The sequence below is a fragment of the Botryllus schlosseri genome, chromosome 2, assembly GCF_051294905.1.
Source record: "Botryllus schlosseri isolate E-star chromosome 2, Bs_hap1, whole genome shotgun sequence".
Classification (NCBI taxonomy): domain Eukaryota; kingdom Metazoa; phylum Chordata; class Ascidiacea; order Stolidobranchia; family Styelidae; genus Botryllus; species Botryllus schlosseri.
The window spans coordinates 29,065,336-29,087,175 of record NC_137237.1 but is presented as its reverse complement, the minus strand read 5'-3'; the positions used below and the strand labels follow the sequence as shown (position 1 = coordinate 29,087,175).

General features: G+C 39.2%; 2 protein-coding genes and 1 long non-coding RNA gene across 4 annotated transcripts in view; 2 read left to right on the top strand and 1 right to left on the bottom strand.

Annotated features, from left to right (window-relative positions):
- LOC145457667 (C-type mannose receptor 2-like) overlaps positions 1-17,989 on the top strand; it is a 312,234-nt gene extending 294,245 nt beyond the window's left edge. The window contains exons 7-8 of the mRNA XM_080335898.1: positions 15,702-15,989; positions 17,822-17,989. Of these exons, the coding sequence (XP_080192024.1) occupies positions 15,702-15,989; positions 17,822-17,859 (326 nt within the window). The 3' untranslated portion in view covers positions 17,860-17,989. The remainder of the gene's footprint in view (positions 1-15,701; positions 15,990-17,821) is intronic.
- Positions 1-21,840, top strand: part of LOC145457518 (chromosome-associated kinesin KIF4A-like) — a 252,540-nt gene that overhangs the window by 67,110 nt on the left and 163,590 nt on the right. The gene's annotated exons all lie outside the window — the stretch shown is intronic.
- The window catches only part of LOC145457805 (uncharacterized), a 569,341-nt gene that overhangs the window by 537,927 nt on the left and 9,574 nt on the right, over positions 1-21,840 (bottom strand). The window lies entirely within an intron of this gene.

The following is a 21,840-nucleotide window of genomic DNA, read 5'->3' as shown; positions in this document are numbered from 1 at the left end:
AAATATACTTTTTCTCAGGGTAACAAACCTTTTTCACTTGGAAATTTATTTTTTCTCTGGGTAACAAACCTTTTTCACTTGGAAATATATTTTTTCTCTGGGTAACAAACCTTTTTCACTTGGAAATATATTTTTTCCCTGAGCAACAAACCATTTTCACTGAGCAACAAACCATTTTCACTTGGCGGGTCGTCGTTTACCTGAGTAAAAATATCATTTTCCTTTGGAGATCTGGCGTTTACGCTGTGTAACAATACATTTTCTCTTGGTCATCTAGCTTTTCCAAGAGTAACAAAACCATTTCCATTTTGAAATCTGACAAACTCACCTGACAATTTGGTATTTGTTGTATTGACGATAGTTTGAAATAGATTACAACGAACAGTGACGGAAATATACACGGACTATCGGTTTCAGAGTATACCACCCATCAGTCGTATCACATCAATATCATCGGTTAACCACATACAATATGCTCTTGTACACTGAAATGTGTGTTTTGGAAAATTGGACAATAGGCTTCGATAGTTCTGTGATGTCCGGGTTCGTGCTTTGGATTTTCCAGAGTCAAAATGTCGGAATAAAACACCTCCTTGACGATGGTTGGAATGGGGATAACGGTGTTCGGAAAACGGTTGGATTTATGTCACCCATCGCGATAACAATTCCAGGTCGAGTTTTCCCCCGCATGTTTACTATATTGTGTCTTTATTGGTCAATGTATGTCTCGACATTCAGTTTGAAATCGGAAACCCTGATAAAGTATGTAACCGGATCCGGATATCAACTCTGAATCGATAAACCAATGAACAATATTCAAAGTAAACATGTTACACCCTGTGTTTCCACGAAAAAATACCATCCAGACATACGTCGCGCTTGTTTGCCCACACCAGTATACGCTTAAATGGAGGTGTGTGACATTGCATGCAATGTGTTGGTATACAAACATCGGGGAGTAAGCCTTCGATCCACAGACATTATCATAACCGGTAATTTTGCTGCAGATCGAATGTCATCACACCCGATAACAATACCAATAAGCCACATTGCAATGACTCTGAGTCAATCTGAAGCGTGACATACAGACACGAAAACATGGAACCTTGACATGGTTATTCGCACGACGGTGAAAGTAAACTGTACAACATATACCAATAGAGCGTTCACAGTCAAATATGCGAACCATGCACAATCATATACCCAGATTTTAGTTGGATATGTACGAATCCGATAAATCGATACATTTCTTTCCCTTCGATGTCAATAATACAATCGTCAATCCAATTCATCGCTCGAATGTGAGGTTCGTCTGGTGTAAAATCCATGTCAAATAACACCAAAGTGTGCCTCCCGTGTTTTATTATTTCAACCGACGTTTCTTGTCTGTGTCGTAACACTATGGTGCAGGGACTTGAAAAACGGTGGATTGTGAAACGGATTGACATGACCATCTGAATCGACGTCAATAGCCTTGTGGTGATGACAGTTTCAAAATGCTCCGATATTACGAGACCAACCCCGTTCTCTTGTGGCGATGACCGGTACGAAATGTCACCGGACGAACTAGACGCTTACGAAGGTGTGTTTTATGATTGCGTGTGAAATCGCGAGGTAGTGTTCTATTGTGGTGTACGACTGCAGTCTTCATTCCACTGAAACACACCTTATTGGATCACAATATCAGTCCGACATTTGCACGATATTTATCCGGAGTCGTTATGTGGGAGTAGCGACATCCATTGATCGTGACTGAAAGACTGATCGCAATCATTTCGAGCACCGTACTTCGATAGTTCACCTAGATCAAACGCTGTAGTCTCAGCAGAAAACTTCGGTGTCGACAACACGATGGATATTGACCGATGTATCCAATTGATCTGGGTGGTCCGTCTACAGATAGGGTCATGACTATCTTGTAATGTTACAACACGATAACACCATCGAATAAATCAGTGAACGGTGTCGAAATATCGATGTAATAGCGCGGACTCAGAGTCATTGCAATGTGGCTTATTGGTATTGTTATCGGGTGTGATGACATTCGATCTGCAGCAAAATTACCGGTTATGATAATGTCTGTGGATCGAAGGCTTACTCCCCGATGTTCGTATACCAACACATTGCATGCAATGTCACACACCTCCATTTACGCGTATACTGGTGTGGGCAAACAAGCGCGACGTATGTCTGGATGGTATTTTTTCGTGGAAACACAGGGTGTAACATGTTTACTTTGAACATTGTTCATTGGTTTATCGATTCAGAGTTGATATCCGGATCCGGTTACATACTTTATCAGGGTTTCCGATTTCAAACTGAATGTCGAGACATACATTGACCAATAAAGACACAATATAGTAAACATGCGGGGGAAAACTCGACCTGGAATTGTTATCGCGATGGGTGACATAAATCCAACCGTTTTCCGAACACCGTTATCCCCCAGAGATGAGCATGGATTAGGATTAGGTTTTGAAAAAACAGGATTTGTGAAATTTTGTCGGATTTGGATTGGATTTGGATTAGACATTTTTTTCAGAACGGATTAGGACTTGGATTGGATTTGCCTATTTTCTTGGAGATTGAAATGTCGTGTGGCGAATGGCGACAAACTTTATTCAAATCAGTTATTAATGTACTTATGGTTACTAAGTTATCTTGAATCAAGTGAATCGTTGGTTGTGAAAGAATATTTTCGAATCCCTCCGTTGCGTAAATTAGTATTTTTTCTGAATTTCCAGTTTGAATCGGATTAGGATTGGACATGGACTTGAATAAGAAAAATTTATGGATTAGGATTTGGATTTGGATTTGAAGGTTCGGATTTGGATTGGATTAGGACATAGAAATTTCAAATCCGCTCATCTCTGTTATCCCCATACCAACCATCGTCAAGGAGGTGTTTTATTCAGACATTTTGACTCTGGAAAATCGAAAGCACGAACCCGGACATCACAGAACTATCGAATCCTATTGTCCAATTTTCCAAAACACACATTTCGGTGTACAAGAGCATATTGTATGTGGTTAACCGATGATATTGATGTGATGCGACTGATGGGTGGTATACTCTGAAACCGATAGTCCGTGTATATTTCCGTCACTGTTCGTTGTAATCTATTTCAAACTATCGTCAATACAACAAATACCAAATTGTCAGGTGTGTTTGTCAGATTTCAAAATGGAAATGGTTTTGTTACTCTTGGAAAAGTTAGATGACCAAGAGAAAATGTATTGTTACACTGCGTAAACGCCAGATCTCCAAAGGAAAATGATATTTTTACTCAGGTAAACGACGACTCACCAAGTGAAAATGGTTTGTTGCTCAGTGAAAATGGTTTGTTGCTCAGGGAAAAAATATGTTTCCAAGTGAAAAAGGTTTGTTACCCAGAGAAAAAATATATTTCCAAGTGAAAAAGGTTTGTTACCCAGAGAAAAAATATATTTCCAAGTGAAAAAGGTTTGTTACCCAGAGAAAAAGTATATTTCCAAGTGAAAAAGGTGTGTTATCCAGGGCAAAAATAGATTTCCAAGTGAAAAGGGGTTTGTTATCCAGGGCAAAAATAGATTTCCAAGTGAAAAGGGGTTTGTTACACTGGGTAAACGATAAATCTCCAAAGGACAATGGTATTTTAGTTAGGTAACGGTGGACCTCCAAGTGAAAATGATAATTTTACACAGGTAAACGTCAGTTGTCCAAACCAGAATGATATTTTAACTTGGGTAGGTATCTTGTGTTCAACGCTGGTAGTGTGATTGGTCTTGTTAAATGTAGTTACCGAGTTGTACAATATACTTTTCGTGCGTATACAATTATGAAGGGGCGGAAAATGAAATTGCTATTATGATCGTCAGAAGATTGTTGTATGTTGATTTGATTTGTCGGAGTAGCAATCCTATCATTCGCATATGACAAGCAAAATCATTACCGCGAATACATGTAACTGGTTCGCTCGGTCTCGACCAATGCAAAATAGATGATTCGTTTTTTGAAACCGTAGCGAAGACCACGTGTAAATCGATGTGATAGACTTCTACCTCCCTTACATTCAGTCGTGTCGTGTCCATTTTAATACGGGGCCCACAGGTATGACATGCACACACTAACGCCGTGAACAGAAATCGATGATTTTGCTTAATAAAAATATTTCTTGACTACATCGGAATGTCTATGTTGTAGAAAGTAAATACTTTCATGAAGTTGTGTGTTTAATGAAAGCGATTGGTTACAAGTATGTGTTGGGGAAAGAAAATTTTATTTTTCTGTATGTGACGAAATGAAAATAGATTCGTGGTTTTAATTGAATTGTGACTGTGTTGTTTTAATGTACGTTTCAACAGGTAGACTTGACACTGAACAACAATTCGACCCACAAAACATATTCGTTGTATGATTTGTCGCTGGTGTGTAAAGGATTAGGAATATTTTGAATGATAATATCTACTAGCTGTTTTGTTGTGAGGGCGATCATGTGATGACTCAGCACTTTTCGTTAGCAAAGTAGATTGAACTATGTGAAAGGACCGTGGCTAGAAACATATGTACTTTGTTGTTGGAGTAGCTGATTTACTGCTATGGTGTTGACATAACCCTCTGGAAGTGAGTATGCTTTTCTTTCACGAAAGTTTACGTGGCTCCGTTCTAATAAATTTGTGTTAACTAAACTCGGATGGATACTGCAATTGTGCTGGACTTACACATGGTATTCGCATACTGTACACATACAAACTTTTGTGTAAACAACTCTCTGATGTTTCTGTTAGTACTAGTTCTGTGTTGAACTATTTGATTATTAAGATACATGAACACCCATTCAGACAATAAAGTTCTTGTGATATCGAAACAGTTTGAAAGCACCACCAATCATTGCGTATGTTCGTAGCATGAGCGAATATTTTCAAGTGTCGTGAATATCTTTCGTATACACTTAGTATGAAATGAGATGTGTGGAACAATAATTAGTGTCGTACGAAGTGTTGTGTTTGATTGCCTACTTTTTATCAATGTCTTTGTGATGTTAAAAGACGGCTGAGTTTTCATTTATATTAAGCGGAGAAACTCAAGTAATAAATTTTACTCGTTTGAAAATATCGATCAATGGAGTAACAGTATCAATATGAGTGGTATATTATTTTTTTTTCGCGATATGCAACCAATCTTCTAAGCATAACTTGTCAAAAATTTATCGTGTCGTAGAAACACCGGTTGTTACGAATTCGAAAGAAATGTACTTCGATTATCACGATGATGGAAATTAAGATCAATGCAGTATTTCGGAGATGGATGTGTATCGTTTGGTATGTTCCCCAATCACTAAATGTCGGTTAGTTAAATGATACATTTATAAGTTTACCGAAATCTTGATTTACAAATAACAGCTTGATGATGTAAAGCTCAACCACGCAAATGTGTTCATTGCAAAGTATTTGACACAAACAAAATATCGAATGGAGACCATCCCATTGGTTTCATTTCGAGTGAGTGAAAATTGTTTTCTGTTGGCCAGGTAGGACACATTTGATAAACATCGTACACATTGTTTCTTCGTCATGGTAACGACTTTCAGCGGCTTGGTTTCATGTCGGGAATTATTATTTGAGGGTTCAAGAACGATTTCAATCAATACTAGAAATGAACAACAATGCAAAACACGTTTAGCAAATAACAATGTAGCAAGTACTTTTTCGATATTACGAGTGTTGGGCACTAGACATTTCTAGTTGAATTGGATGCATCTAACAAACATATCACAATTTACTTTTGCAATAATCAAAGTCTTAGAGTGTATAACCTCGCGATATTTTACATTTAGCACGCACAATGGGGAGTTACTGAAATGATTAAGAATTGATCGCTAGCTTCGAACGGTACTCGATGCTCAAAGTGATATTTTCTCACTCTGTAAAGTGCATATGTTTCAATTCTCTGTCACAAATTCCGACAATAAATCGTCGGATTCAATAGTAACGATATTGTGATATACTGATTCTACACTTAGTCGTTTCAATTACCCGTTAGGAATCGGGATAATAAAGCATTTTGTATCGGATGTTCAATGTATGAATACTGGAATTATTACATCTTTAGTGCTGTTTATCGCAAACGATAGATTTTAATAATTGTACTGATTGTTGAATGTAATAATACCGATATTGCCGTTGCATCTTTAGTCTTGGTTACTGGAAATATTTTCTGATATCCGCGATACGCAGAGTGATTTTTACCAAGGTGGAGTAATTTTCCTATCAAGAACATTTCAGACACACATAGTTTTACAGCTTAATATGTTAATAACATTGGTACTGAAAAGTTTGTTGTTGTCATAACATTTAACACAACGCCGGGTCTAATTAACGCAAATAATTTAATAATAAAGTAATGATCAACTATTACAAAATCTCATATGTCAAATCAATGTGTCAATCCTTATGTTCACAGCATGATAACTTTGAATATAACACCATCGTTCGATTGTAAGAAATGAATTCTCAACTACGTTGGTCGGACTTTCAAATCTCGTATACTCAAACATATTATGTTAATCTCAAGTCGCCGACACTGAGAAGTAATTACTTTTGTCTTACAAAATATACCGAGTAGTAATTAGTTTGTCTTGCAAAATATACCGCGTAGTAATTCCTCTATCTTACAGAATAGTAACGACTTTTCAAGTTGAATAAAAAAGATGTGTAGGGATATGAATACAACCAAGCTTGTTATGGATTTTAGGTTTTAGTGATTGTATGGATTCGTGTATGTTTGGCTGTTTTTCATACTGATACTGTTTGAGTTGGTCGGGTAAGTTACAAACGGATTTACTTGACAATGTTTTCGTGGTTGACTCTTTGAATATGGTAAGGTGGTGAGATGTCGAGACGTAATACTATTTCCGTACACTCAATTACAACAAAACATAACCCGCATTCGAATAAGCCGTAAGCTACAAGTAGATTTAAAACTTGATGCTGTTTTGTGGTTAACTCAAGTCAGTAGTCATGTTTGTGTTGATTTCGGGAATGATCATGACGAGTTGGTCGGGAAAATTAGGTAATGTGGTAGTAACTATGACCTTACCGAGTTGCTGACATTCAAATATCTTTTACGCTGTAATATACGGATATAATTGTGATAAATTATTTCTCAGTTATTGTTCAGACATTCAAATCTCGTATACTCAAAATATAATATGTTCAAGTCAAATCGTATATGCACCGATTAGTAAATACTTTGTCTTCAGAATAGTAACGACCATTACAATCGAATAAAAAAAGACCGATCATACGAGTACAACCAGGATGAATTAATTCAAATTTATGAGTTGTAGTGATATAATCAAGTAAGTGAAAACTAGATTTCCCGAGTAGTGATTACTTTGTGTTATAGATTAGTAACGACTTTTACAGTTGAATAAAAATTATCTGTCATACGAATACCACAAGGATGAATTAATTCAAGTTTGCGAGTTGTAGTGATATAGCCAAGTAAGTGAAAAGTAGATTTTAAACACTTGTTAATGTTGTGAATAATTCTTTTGAGTATGGTAAGATGTTAAAATGTCTCTTTGACAAACGGAAAGCTGGATCGGTAATAGAGTTGTAATGTTACATTACTTGTTTCAAATCAATGTGTGTATAATATCGAAACGGGACTGTGGGGGAAGTTGGTAGTCATGTTTGTCAATCCTATTTCAATGCGCACTACGCCAAAGTCGAAATAATCGGTTTCGGATTAGGATTTTACAATTATTTCACACCTTTTTGAATAAGCGTCAACTTCACAGAGGATTAGGGTTGGGTCAGAAATAAGTGAAAATTTGTCGGTATTCGAATCACCGGCTACGCCGGCTCTATGGTAAACTAATTACTAAAGTAACACCATGCGACTGATTCTTAGATTTAGCAAACTATTTCGCACTGACTGGACTAGCGTAATAATCGATAGTAGCACACGGTTGGACGGGAAACAATTCAGCACACAGGTCATTCGAAATGTAGGCCGCACGCGCTGCGTAATCCTCACAACAAACCGTGTTCGCAAAACGGACGTATTTAGTAGGTCAGACATATCAAAACGCAAGCGCAAACATCTGTTTTCAAAATCGCACAATGCACTGCGGTTTAGTGAATTTCCTGTTTAGTGATACTCGTGACTATTTACTTGATACATATTCAACACCGTGTGAGAGATTCCTATACCCGAAAGTACGATATGCCGACGCATCCATAAGAACACATGGCGAGTCACCACCACAGCCTATACGGGAAAGTACGAATCACCGCCGCGTCCATAAGAATAACGATATATCATTGTCGTACTCACCGTAAACGTTAGGATTACCTGGATTCGGTCATATTTAATAATTTGCGATATACACATTAACTTAGGACCAATCACGTGACTATTTACCAACTTGATACATATTCAACACCGTGCGAGAGATGCATATACCCGAAAGTACGATTCACGACCGCACCCATAAGACACAATAGCCGCATGCGACCGCACCCATAAGACGCAATAGCCGCTCGCCACCCCCGCCATAAGACGCAATAGCCGCATGCGACCGCACCCATAAGAACACATGGCGGGTCACCACATATCCCGTAAGAATACACGGCAGGTGAATCACCGTCACCACCTATAGTAAAAAAGTACGAGTCACCAACACGAGTTTTCAATACGAGTCACCGACGCAGCCTATACCCGAAAGTACGAGTCACCAACACGAGTTTTCAATACGAGTCATCGCCGCAGCCTATACCCGAAAGTACGAATCACCAACACACCCATAAGAACACATTACGAATCACGAGCGAGAGGGGGGTCTGAAAGTACGAGTCACCAGCGGAAGGGGGGTCTGAAAGTACGAGTCACCAGCGGAAGGGGGATCTGAAAGTACGAGTCACCAACACGAGTTTTCAATACGAGTCACCAGCGGGCCCATAAGAGCCCATGCAAAAAAAGACCACCTCACGACCGATCTACTATAGGGGAGATGTGGTACCGATGGATCAAAAATCGGAAAATGATCGCTGGCCCTGAAATGTTCAGACGAAAACAGCAGGTCTTTTGCTGTCTCAGCACTTTGATACAAGCTCTACCTATCGCGCACATATACATGAATATCCGTCTTTTCAAAAAATATTGATGGGCGTTCAAAATTTGTCGCTCGAACGTGTCATCGGTCCCCACCCGGTGGGTCCAATGACACACTACCCGGGACCTATGACACATATACCCTAAAAAACTCAAATGTGACTACTTTTCTTGCTCAGTATTATAATCTAAGCTACAGCAAGTCGAAGAAGAATGTTTGGTCGCAACTGTCTAAAAATAGAATAAATATTAACTCAAATGTTGTCATAAAATCAGGTTTCGATTTAGGCTCGAGCTTATAAATTTGAGTGTACATACATATTGTCCGAAAATCGACAGTGTGACTTCCAAATACCTCGTTATAGCGATAAAACATCATATGCAATTATTACATAAAGATTTTCTGTACGTAGACATGTTTCATTTGTTTCATGATTAGTATGCTTGATTATTTTGCTTGATTTGGCTATTGTATCATCGGTCCCCACCCTACGAATTTTATACATGAATCGTAAAAAAGTCCACTCAAGGAAAGTACTGAAAAAAATAATAGGTGCCATTATATAGCCTGATACAAGCCCTACACTTCACAATAAAAATGATTGCTGGTTTGTTCGTGTCGAAGGTTACAAAGAAAAATGTATATGTCGATCTAAATTTAGTTTACACCCCTTAAAACAAAAATCATATGTGAGAGACCCCATTGCTCGCGCACGTCGATTTTTTTTGTATGTGAGGAAAGATTTTGCCAGCATGCAATCGTAGACAAGTTCACGGAGTGTAATCATGGAATTATCATCGAGAATTTTCAAAGTATTTTCGGTCCCAGTGATCCATCGGTACCACATCTCCCCTACTACTCAGGCTCTATAGATCGACCTGAGTGCATGGTCAATACTGTGCATGAGATTGTAGGAATTTGCTCCGAATCCATATTGTAAACAAAAAACGTGGATTGATCGTGTTTTCATCATATACCTCTCTACAAATAAAGTCTTTCTCATTTCCTGCCTCAAAACTCCCATATCAGTTAAGGGCTATATGAGGTGAATCTACACTAGCTCTTATGATTACATATCACTGGCGTGATGTGGATTCTTAAAATACCGGCTGGTAGTGTTATTTTGGTTTGGATACATATCGCAACGAAAAACGTAGGCAGTGTGGTATTGAAATCTGAAGTCTTACTTGGCAATTTTGTAATGAGAAGTTAGCAGACAGCGAAAACGAAAAGCGAGGAATTCCCCAAGCCGCTGCGTGCAAATCAAGCCCGTGATACATTGTGATGGCATACGCCTATGGCAAAACATGTTGTATTTTCTCGAATCACCTTTTGAAGTGGTTGTTTTCGGTATTCATGGTCATTCACACTAGGCTGATATTTCTTATTATAATTCCTGATCTGCCGACTTATAACACGGTCTACGTTCGTACTGGGCGTTTGTAAGAAACCGATTGCGCAGACCACCGAGCGAGCAGGAGCCTATAGGTAAACCTCCAACACTGAGGTAGGAGTTCTGGAGTCCAACACGGTCGTACTCGAGTTCGCTAACCATGGGTGTTGCAGCTGTACAACATACCGCTGCGTTAGTGGTAATATGTATTGTTTTCGATAACATGGTCCCATCCCTGTGGCGTCGCAAAAGTCCCATTTTAGTTAATGTACCCATATTCTCAAATCCTACAAAAATGGAGCAACAAAATCGTTTGCGATGTTCCATTTTGCAGGGGAGCGGGTCAGCCGGATGACCATAGAAAGGAAGATTGTGCCGCCTTAGAGTGGCCATTCGACATGTGGAATGATATCGATTGCGGGAATGTTCTCCCCTTCATTTGCTTTCAAGGTAAATTATATTCGCTCGAGGAGGATCGATTTGCTGGAAATGACGCAGTAAGCTATAATACTTCCTACTCAGCAAACCTAGAGCGTGAAAAATGAGCATGAAGCAGTAGACGTGGAAGAAGCCCGAAAACTAACCTCTTTGAATAATTTGCAATAGTAGAGAAAATCCACATGAGTCCCAAAATCTCTCGACATAGCAACTGGATTTGATAGACTTTATTGTAAATAATGATGCATTGAACTACTTTTTTTACATGTAGGCATGATAATTTGTAACATAAAGTGTAGGTTCTCCGGTTTCATAAAAACATAGATACTGGAAATAGAAGAAAACAAAGCAAATGAATGAATATGCCCGACGATACCTTACCTGCGAATCTAGTTCAGGTGTTCTCAACCTCTTTTTGCCCATTTCTCGGTTTGAAAATGTTCTGTGGCCCATCTCGTATCCTACTATTGTTCGATGCGTTGGTAATCACCGGCGCCGATATGTTTATCTCTCTAAATACGTGCATTTTTTCTCTTACTAATCATATTCAAATCAAAATCACAAGGTAGGGTTACCATATTTTGGAATCGGGAAAGGAGGATACTTTTTCAAAATTTTCAAACTTAGAATACCGGAGCAAAATCCTGACAAAATGGGAAATTTTTCCCACTTCGTGGTCAGTTGACTAAAAAGAGGTCAACTTTCCGGCACAACTCCAGAAATACAGTTTTACTTTCACACTTTACGTTGGTTGACTTCAAAAAAGTCGTCACTTTCATTCGAACCAAGAATTTCCTATTAAGCGTCATTTATGCCCATTTTCACTCTAATCCAGAGGTTCTCAACTTTTTGGACATGCGCCCCCATGTGATCAGATTAACCGGTAGAGTTTATGGAGGGAGTGCTTTCGAAGATTTAGGGAAAGTTATAGATGATGATGCATCTTCGGGTGGGCTAATTGTTATTAGTCGCTTTGTTGCGTGCTGTTATTTCTTGACCCCCAATCAGGATTATCGAATGTATCGGTAGTGGAAATAGTGGAAATGTATGGAAATCACCCAAATGTAGGGAAGATGTGGTACCGACGGATCAAAAATTGGAAAATGACCTCTGGCCCAAAAATATTCAGCCGAAAACAGCAAATCTTTTGCTGGCTCAAAACTTTGATACAAGCTTTTCTTATCGCGCATATATACATGAATATCAAAAAACATTTATGAACGTTTTAAATTTGTTGCTCGAACGCATCATCGGTCCCCACCCGGTGGGTCCAAAGGCACACGACCGGGGACCTGTGAGACATATTCTCGAAAACTCAGATGTAACATATTTTCTTGCTGTGTAATATAATATGAGCTACAGCAGAAGAATGTATGGTCGCAATCGTCAAAAAATAGAAATAACATTAACTCAAATGTTGCCATAAAATCACGTTTCGATTTATGCGCCAACTTATAAATTAGAGGGTACACACGTACTGCTCGTTCATCGACATTTTGTCTTACAGACACCTCGTTATAGCGATAAAACATCGGAGGCAATTATTACATAAAGAGGTACTGTATGTAGGCAACTTTCAGTAGTTGAATGATTAGCTAGTGCAGCGGTTCTCAACCGGGTGTCCGCGAAGCAATTTCAGGGGGTCCGCGAGACCTCTAAATTTTTAAAATGGTTGAAAATCTAATTTTTATTTTATTTTTTTAATTTGAGAAAGTATGAGGCAGTTTCGCACCACAACTGCTAAAACCTCATGACTCATATCATCAGAATAATCGTCTGACATGAACTATCGTATAGTGTGGAAATTCATTTTCATTGCTAATTTTCCATTAACCTGCTGATACAAACATATTGCTGTTTAAGAACGTTGTGTTGGGGTTTGTGGAAAAAATAAAAATATGGAGATAGTAACGTCAATCAAGGTGACTTCGTAATGTCTGCGAAACCTTCTCGACTTGAAGTTGTCAGTCTCATCAAATTAGTGTACGTACAGTCGTTTGAAATAAAAATTTCCGAAGTATTTCCCTAAATTGTCCCAATGCAGTGATTGAAACCTCGCCACTAATCCACTTTATCCTGTGATATACATAACTAGTATTTGAACAGCTTCTTGGAGGTACAGAACTTCAATATACAATTGAATAGTATATTCATATTGAAATGAACCCAAAATTTTTGGCTTACACTCGTCATAAATCGGACAATGATATACCTGCTCTTAAAGCTCGGCTATCATATTTGGCGCATTCTTATTGCGGATGCCCTATCGACAAGGCTAGTTTTTTGATGAAAAAGGAGTGTTTCGCTGCTATCAAAGTATTAAGCTCAAACTCTGAAATTCATATCACCAGTTATATTGGTATGCAGCCTTGTCTTGTTAATGTTCAATTGTTGATGGTCGAAAATGTTTGCTCGTAAATTTATATGTAAACCCGAACAGAACAAGTGGTTTCATGATAGTGTTTCTTAGGTTGGAAAACTTCGATCCATTCTTTGGCGCATAAAATTTGTCGATATACTTTTAGATTAGGATTTCACTTTGACGATAGAAACTCTCTGCGGGCCGATCAAAATGCCATCACGGGCCGAATCCGGCCCGTGGTCCGTATGTTGCCCGTCCCTACGCTAGATGCTGGACATGATATGTTCATAAAATAGATGTTTTTTCATTTTGGTGCTATAAATGTTGCGATCACACCAAAAGTATCGTCGGATGCGTTATGCGTTAACATTGCATTAGCCTCCATCTAGCTTAGCGGAAATGGTTTTTGGCACTCCTCGTTCATATCAAAACGAAGACGTGGATTGTCAGGATTAGACCACGTACTTCAAGAAACACAGCTGCAAAATTAGCTTTGAAATAGTAAAAGTCTACCAATTTCTACATAAATAGTATGATGTTATTTTCAAGAAAAATCATTATTTTGCTGTTTATCACAAGCCTACAGTTCATATTTGCACAAGACATGAAGGTTGCACCATAAAAGCGATGAAATTGAACTAAAACTTGAGGGGGTCCGCGAGGGTCCGTGACGGTCAAAAGGGGTCCGCGAAGCCAAAAAGGTTGAGAACCACTGAGCTAGGGCATCTATTTTGTTTGATTTTGGCTATTGTATCATCGGTTCCCAACCTATGAATTTTGTGAATGAATCGAAAAAAATTCCACTCAAGGAAGTTATTGAGTAAAACAATATGTGCCATTATATAGCCTGACACAAGCCCTATACATCACATTAAAAATGACTGTTGGTTTGTTCGTGTTCAAGGTTACAAAGAAAAATGTACATGTGGATCCAAATTTATTTTACACCCCAAAAACAGAAAACATCTGTCAGAGACCCAATAACTCGCGCACGTGGAAATTTTTTGTATGCGAGGGAAGATTCTGCCAACATGCAATTGCAGATAAATTCATGGAGTGTAATCATGAAATTATCATGGATAATGTTTCAAGTAATTTCGGTCCCAGTGATCCATCGGTACCATATCTCTCCTGCCATAAACAAATTTCTTTCGTGAGAGAAATCACGAAGTAGTTTCACTTCATAACTACTGAAACTCAAGGAATTGCGTAAACAGAATGATCGTCTCTGAGATGAAATTGTCTACTGTGCAAACTTATTGTTATCGCCTAAATGTCAATAGCTTACTGATACAAACATATTGCTGTTTAGAGATGTTTTGTTGGGGTTTCGGAATAAATTCGCTTGCAAAAATATTCATAATCTTCTGTGATATACATAACCGCTATTCCAGAATAATTGAGCTGTTACATAGAAATGACTGGGCTGGACGTTGTATTTGTCCCATGCATGCTGTTATCAGATCCAAAAGTGTCATCTGAAGCGTTACGCGTTATTATTACCTTCACCATCACCTATATTTGTGGAAATTAATCGATTTTTCGCACTCGTTCAAGTCATTCCGACGGCGCGGATTTTCGAGACATTGCAGTGTAATTCAAGAATTGCTGCTACAGAACTCGCATTGAAATAATAAACGTATGCCCAATTTCTACGAAAATATATTATACTACTACTACTATAGTATGATGTTAATTTCAAGAAATGTCATTTTATTGCTCTTTATCACTAGCCTACGGTCAATATTTGCACATGACATATGACGGTTGCACGGTAACATGGTTAAATTTGGAGGGTCCGCGGGGTTCCGTGACGGTCCAAAGGAGGTGTGCGAAGACAAACAGGTTGATAACCACTGGTCTAGACTCTAGAGAAGTGGTTCCCAACCTGGGGCGCGTGCCCCCCAAGTCCCCAAGGGGGCGCGCGTGAAAGCATCTGAAGGGGGCGCGAAGAAGCGGTCAACTGAAAAATTTTACCTCCAATTCACGCGTGTTTCTCTATATAGACCGAATTTCCATTTTTTTAATTCTCTCATCAACAGTCATAACCGTCCATGCCATCAACCAATCTGTTGAGGTTGCTAGCATACAGGTTGGATTTTGTGATATGACGATAAGGGGGCGCGAAATTTTTCACTATCATAAAGGGGGGCGTGTCTAAAAAAAGGTTGGGAACCACTGCTCTAGAGTATGTTGAAGAGATATGCAGGCTTCGTTAGTAAGCAAGTGTGTCATGACGACAAAATCTATCTGAATACTTCAACTAGGTAACAGGTCTGGTTTTGAAAATTTGGAAGTTCTGTGATAAACACGCCGATTACCAGTATCGATGGTTTCTCTCGGTCAATCACATATACCTACTTGGCTTTATGACGCTTCTTAACATATTGTTCTCAATTCCACGCAGTTTTCCCTCTCGTTCTGTCGAACAGTAGAGAGGATTACACAGTTGGAAATACGATTGAGATCGAATGTGCTGGATCTGGAGTTTCGACTGTCAACGTCAAATGGCAGAGACAGGACGGCGTACCCACGGACAATATTTGGAATGAACCTCTTCAAAAAATTGAACCAGGAAAGGCAACACTAATCATCAAAAGCGCCACCCTGGAAGACTCTGCAAAGTATAAATGTTCCGCCGCCAATGACATTTTCAGCCCGTCGAGAGGATATGTCACCTCTATTAACATAACAGGTAAATCTATTAGTATATTTCGGCAAATATTGAATGGTAAAATAACACATGAAATATACGTCTGTGTACACTTGGAACTTATCTTATAATTCATTTGTGAACACGAACCTGTACGGTTACATCCGCAATCACAGTCCATTCAATCATTTATTCCTAATCACCGTCTTAGCTCATATCCTCTGCCAATTTTGAGATTAGAATGCATTATCAAACCTCAATCTCGGCTTCATTTCGAAATATATAGCCATAACATCCAACTCCAAATCTTACCGCCTTGTAGTTCATGTCAAGGTCGCAAGAAAATTTAAAATAGGTGTAAATGCCATGAATAAATGCAAATCAGGGTACAGTCTCGCAATAACCAAGAATCCGAGTCCGCTATAAGCAAATAAGTCTTGGAATCAGTATAATGTATTTTCAAATTTAAATTCGCGATCGTCCCAGGAGTATATACCGAGGTTGGGCAATAATGGCGACAACACAATTCAATTGCGACCTTTCAAAATGACGTCACGAAATGGTAAAATTCAAGACTCGTCTGTGTCACACTACCACAATCTCTGTTTAGCAATAAAACCTACAGATACGTGGGCATATCCTTCAATGACGCTGTGTATCCGACGCATTTGGTCTAACTTCCTGGCCGCTCATGTGCGTGTATCTTTATTCCTGATATTTTCAATGCTTACAGATGACCTACCTAGATTTGTATTCATGTTGCCAAGATGACGAGGCGCGACATGCAAACGCGATATAGAAGTGCTAATAGTTAGAGTTATAAGCGGAAGATTCTATACTTCCGCAAATATGTCTTGATCTGCAGTATGGTGAGCGACCAAATGCCTAGAAATGTCGATTGGTGAAGGCTAAACTCTATATGAACTTTATATGGACGCCATATCCATATCACATTTGATAGAAAAAACTAAAATAAGTTTCATCGGACGACGTAAATTAGTAGCACACCTAGAATGGCAGTGACCCAGTGCAGAGAGTAGAAGAGATCTGAAGCCGTTCACGCCGCGCTGAATTCACATGGTATAAAATCGCCACAGGAGTCATAAATAGACGAAATCGAGGAGATCGAAACACGAATAAAAAGAACAAGTCCTGCCGTCTCTCATTCGAAATTCTAATCATGTGCAATATATTGCTGATGCCGACGAGATGTTAGCGCCAATCAGCTATTTTGGATGATGCCGATTGACAGTGAATAACACAAGGTCGGATTACATCTCTGGCAGGAAAAATCCGACTTTTCATTGAAAATGGCTCACATGTTTGTTCGGTCAAGATCTTAGTGATGGCGGGTTAAGAGTCCTATGAGCGATTTATGGGATGATTTCGGCGTGACTAAAACTAGCTACGGAGCTTACCGGTCGGTCAGATGAGTCCAATAGGTCAAATATTCAGATGTATCATATTATCCATACTCGTTACCCGAGAACCAAAATGCAATTCGACTAAAGAATAGCAAGAGCGACCTTAGTAGTTACACCTCAATGGCTGTCTTCTCTGCATACTTGCCGGTGGCGAGCAAAACAGTGCCGGACCCAAGCCGGGTTGGACGATGTTCGGTTTGCAGCATGAAGGTGATCCGGAATAAAATCATCTTGCGAATCATTGAGCAGTGATCCGCCGTGTAAAGCCCACAAACAGCAGAGGTCGAAAGAGTCTCTTTCTCCACCCCACCACAATGTCGATGAAACACGAAGGCAATAATTCATTTCTTTTATTTCAATTGAAAATATCATCGCTCCATCGAATCGACGTTTAGTAGATATCCAGTGTTCATATTCTTCACCCATAACCGTCTTTTCAATCCTTTTTAGTTCATCCCGAAGCAATAAAAGACGCCATGTCGCCGTGACGAACCAAATCAGATATCGGACTTCTCAGCTTTACCTGCAATTCAAAATTTTATTGAGAATTAATGATCTTTAATCAAAGGCGCATCTTCCTAATGAATAATTCTCTAGGAATAAATCGACATGCATGGACTCGTTAGCCATTTTTTAATATTGTTGTAAAATGCAGGAGGGTGTAAATTGGAGAATGTAACTTTTATTACCGATCGTTCGGCACACGGGCATTGTGAATTAGTTTGATAATGGAGGGGTGGTTTAGGGTTGGGTTAATTTTTATGGTATTTTAGTTTAAGGGGGTTAGTTTAGGTACGAATTTAGGTTGGCTTAGATCGGTAGTCACAGAAAAGATAAGGCAAGCTTATGGCAGGGTTGTCGAACATTTTAAAAGTGGGTACCCATTGATTTCCGTGCATGCATGGTATTTCCAACGTTAGTTCATTCCGAGCCCGAAAAGATATGAATACTTTCAATAGTCAGGTACGAATTCGAAAAGTCCGACCAGGCAACGACTTCTATCCAATCGCATTTCGTGAAATCCACAATATATGAGAGCACAAGACCATGAAAGATTCTGAAGAGGGTGCTAAAGGATGAAGGATTAAAAACTCATGTTCTGGACACTTAGCTGTGTCACGCGGTGCCTATGGGCAAGGGCCACGATTCATGTGCATTGTTCTAAAACTTCGGTTCTCAACCTTTTTGGACATGCGCCCCCTTAGCGATGGTCAAAAAATTTGCGCCCCCCTGACCACCCCCTGCACTTATCGCCATGTCAAAAAGAGCACATCATCTAATATAGTGATGGGCAACTTTTTGCTAATCACGGCCGCATTTCAATTGCTTATGTAGCCTAAGGTCTTATTCCAGGGCATAGCCGTAATGAACTAACTGGACGCAAAATAGCCTACCTATGTTAATCTGTCCATATCCATTCCCGGTGAACTCCGGACCATTCTATTTTACACAGCGGCCTATTGTACGCACCGAAATCGCGAGTGCCAATGTTATGAATAGTTGCTGAAATTGCATATTGTGGTGCGGAGCGATAAAATTTTTCAGATCCATGAATGAATACCGTAATTAATAGTAGCAGTATGCAGTGTTGGGATAACTCGAGTAACCCTTTTCGTATGACTTGACTTGACTAGAGTCACTTTGCTAAAATGACTTGACTTGACTTGACTCGAAGTATCAGAAATGTGGATTGACTCGTGACTCGTGAGCAAAATTCACGAGTCAATTTCAAGTCATCAAGTAATCGGTGTCGATAAAAACTACTGTATTTTGCATGTGGCCGGATTGTTGGTGAAACGCTGGAGTTACCCGTGAGAGCGACCAATCATCAATGATCGTGCGTTATACTGAGCCTCCATAGTTCTCTCACAAGTAAATAGACCGCAAACGGAGTGATCGAAGCTTACAGCTTACGTTGTCGTAAACTAGTATAGTAAAGTAATTTATTAGCAAAATGTCTATTTATTTTCTCTGCTCATACCTTAACCAGATCTCTTTGTTTTATTGAAATTGAGTTCGAATATAGTTTATACAGTCCTCAACCATTGGCGCAGGCTCCGATTGTATCATATCAATTTGTAACTGGGTAAAGTATTGCATCTTATAAATTCTTTTCTCTATTCTCTATTTTAGCTGGTTACTATAAACTGAGGCTATGCAATTACTCAAGTAGTTTAGCAGCTCTTCGTATTTGCGAGCGATACAGCGCCTTCTTGCGTGTTTTAAAGTCTATATTCGTTCAGAATCAATGAACACCTAATCTGTATTTCAGACAGCTAGCAAAATACAATGGCGCAATCATGCCTCATACTTCGAAAAGGCTACTTGACTTGACTCGACTTGACTCGAGTCACTTCCAAAAATCGAGTGACTTGACTTGACTCGAGTCAAAATGTGCAATGAGTCGAAGTGACTCGTGACTCGAGGGTAGTGACTTGATCCAAACATTGGCAGTATCACATATTACTATCAAATATTTACCCTTTCTCAACCCATGTGATCAGTTCACCGGTAAAGTTGTCCACTCCCTCCAATTCCCACGCGCTGCTGCAAAGCGAAAGTCACAATTTCTTCACCAGCGCTTTTAGAAGCACTTATGACGACGAGGTGGACTTTTTGGAGTTAACTGCGAAAATTGTCATGCCATACCTCCGACTTAGGGACAATATAAATCAGAAGATTGCTAGCTTTTCGTACAAACGAATATGAGGCCTCTAGGACGAACACAAATTAAGATATGATCATATATGAAGTTGTTCAACTTGAGATTTTAAAAGGGTTAAGAGACTGGTGCGGAGCAGTGAAACCACGTTTGATCGTAGTGCAACAGCGTTTGATGTTTTACAGCGGTTAGTTAATGCAAAGCTACTTGATTCGATACCATATTTATGCTCGTGTCTGAAACTTTATCTGACCATCGGTGTTTCAATTGCGAGCTGTGTGAGGAGCTTCTCAAAGCTCAAACTGATTAAGTCTTATTTACGTTCTACCATGAATGATGATCGGCTATCAGTTATATCCATTCTGTCTATAGAAAAAGACTACGTTCAAAAACTTGAATTTGAGGAAACATATTATCGCTGATTTTGCTTTGAGGCGGCTATTGATTTTCTATTTGCACAATACATTCGTTTGCTATTTCTTGTCTTTATTGTTTTGGCTTTATATTAACGTTGAGACGGTGGGGCTGAGACCAGGCATATTATTTGTAATTATTTTTATTGACAAGATTGCTTGAACACGAATCTATGTCGAAATATGCTGCGGTCTACTGGGGGGGAGGCATTTTAAGCGAGAGCCAGAGGCGGCAGCACATGCTGCTACGCCAGTGAATATTGAATTGTGCGGAGCGCGAAAAACAATTCAACATTAATTAAAATCACTCCAAAATTCGTGAGGGAATTCGTAATTTCAATTTGCATATCGAAGGCCGCTAACACATACTAATTGAATTTGTGTCGATGGCCGCACAAATTCCATTCTACGGCCGCAGGTTGCCTATCCCTGATCTGATAGCATACATATGGTATATCTTACGCCAAGTTTGAATCCGCATTCCATTTGTTGAGTCTTCAACATTTCTGACAAATTTCCCTAAACTTGTTTGAAAATAGCCATTGAACAGGACATCAATTTATTTCAAGGTAGCTCGCACTGAGGCTAATGCTGGTAGTGACTACAGAGAACACGGCGTCGTTCTGTACTGCCATGGTAAATTTGATCAGTTTTGGAATTGAATTAAATTGTTTGATTTAGGGTAGCCTAATCGAGGGCGAAACCGGGCAACCTATATTGTATCTAAGTCTTTCTTAAGCAGTGCAGTTCGCCAGCTATTAACAACAGCTACCCAGCGCACCGAGCTTTAGGCTACTGCCAAAGCTAATGAGTAATGAATGACTTTCACGTGGTAATTGCTCTAAATCTAAAAAAAAACATCAAAAATTTGCTCAAATGAAGTTGAAATCAGTTTATATTCCGTTGAGCGCGACTGCTGGAGTTTGAATTTGGCGAGCTTTCTTGAATACGAAATAAGTTTCATCTTCAACAATCGTCTTTCCAGAATGGTTGTGAAACACGTATGTCTAGTCAGAATTCATACAGATTTTGTCAATTTCTTTCCGTCCCCTGATAGGGCTTAAGCTGATTCTAGTTTGAATACGCATAATTCTATTGTGAGATGTGCAATCATTGCCCTAGAGAGAATGGGTTCCCGAAAAATTTATACTATTTTTAGTCAGTCAAAATCGCCTAATAGAGACAAATGCAAACTAATATGTTTTTGGCCGCGGAAACGGATCCACGATAATCTAATAACAACGAGTCAATGTTGGTGCTGGAGAGTTTGATAAATGTGTGCCATTACCCCTTCTTCTCAATTTATTCAGGATTGGGGATTCCTAATCAGTATAGGATGGCTGGGAATTCTTTACTGTACGCAAGTACACGAGTAAGAACTAATAGATCTCTCG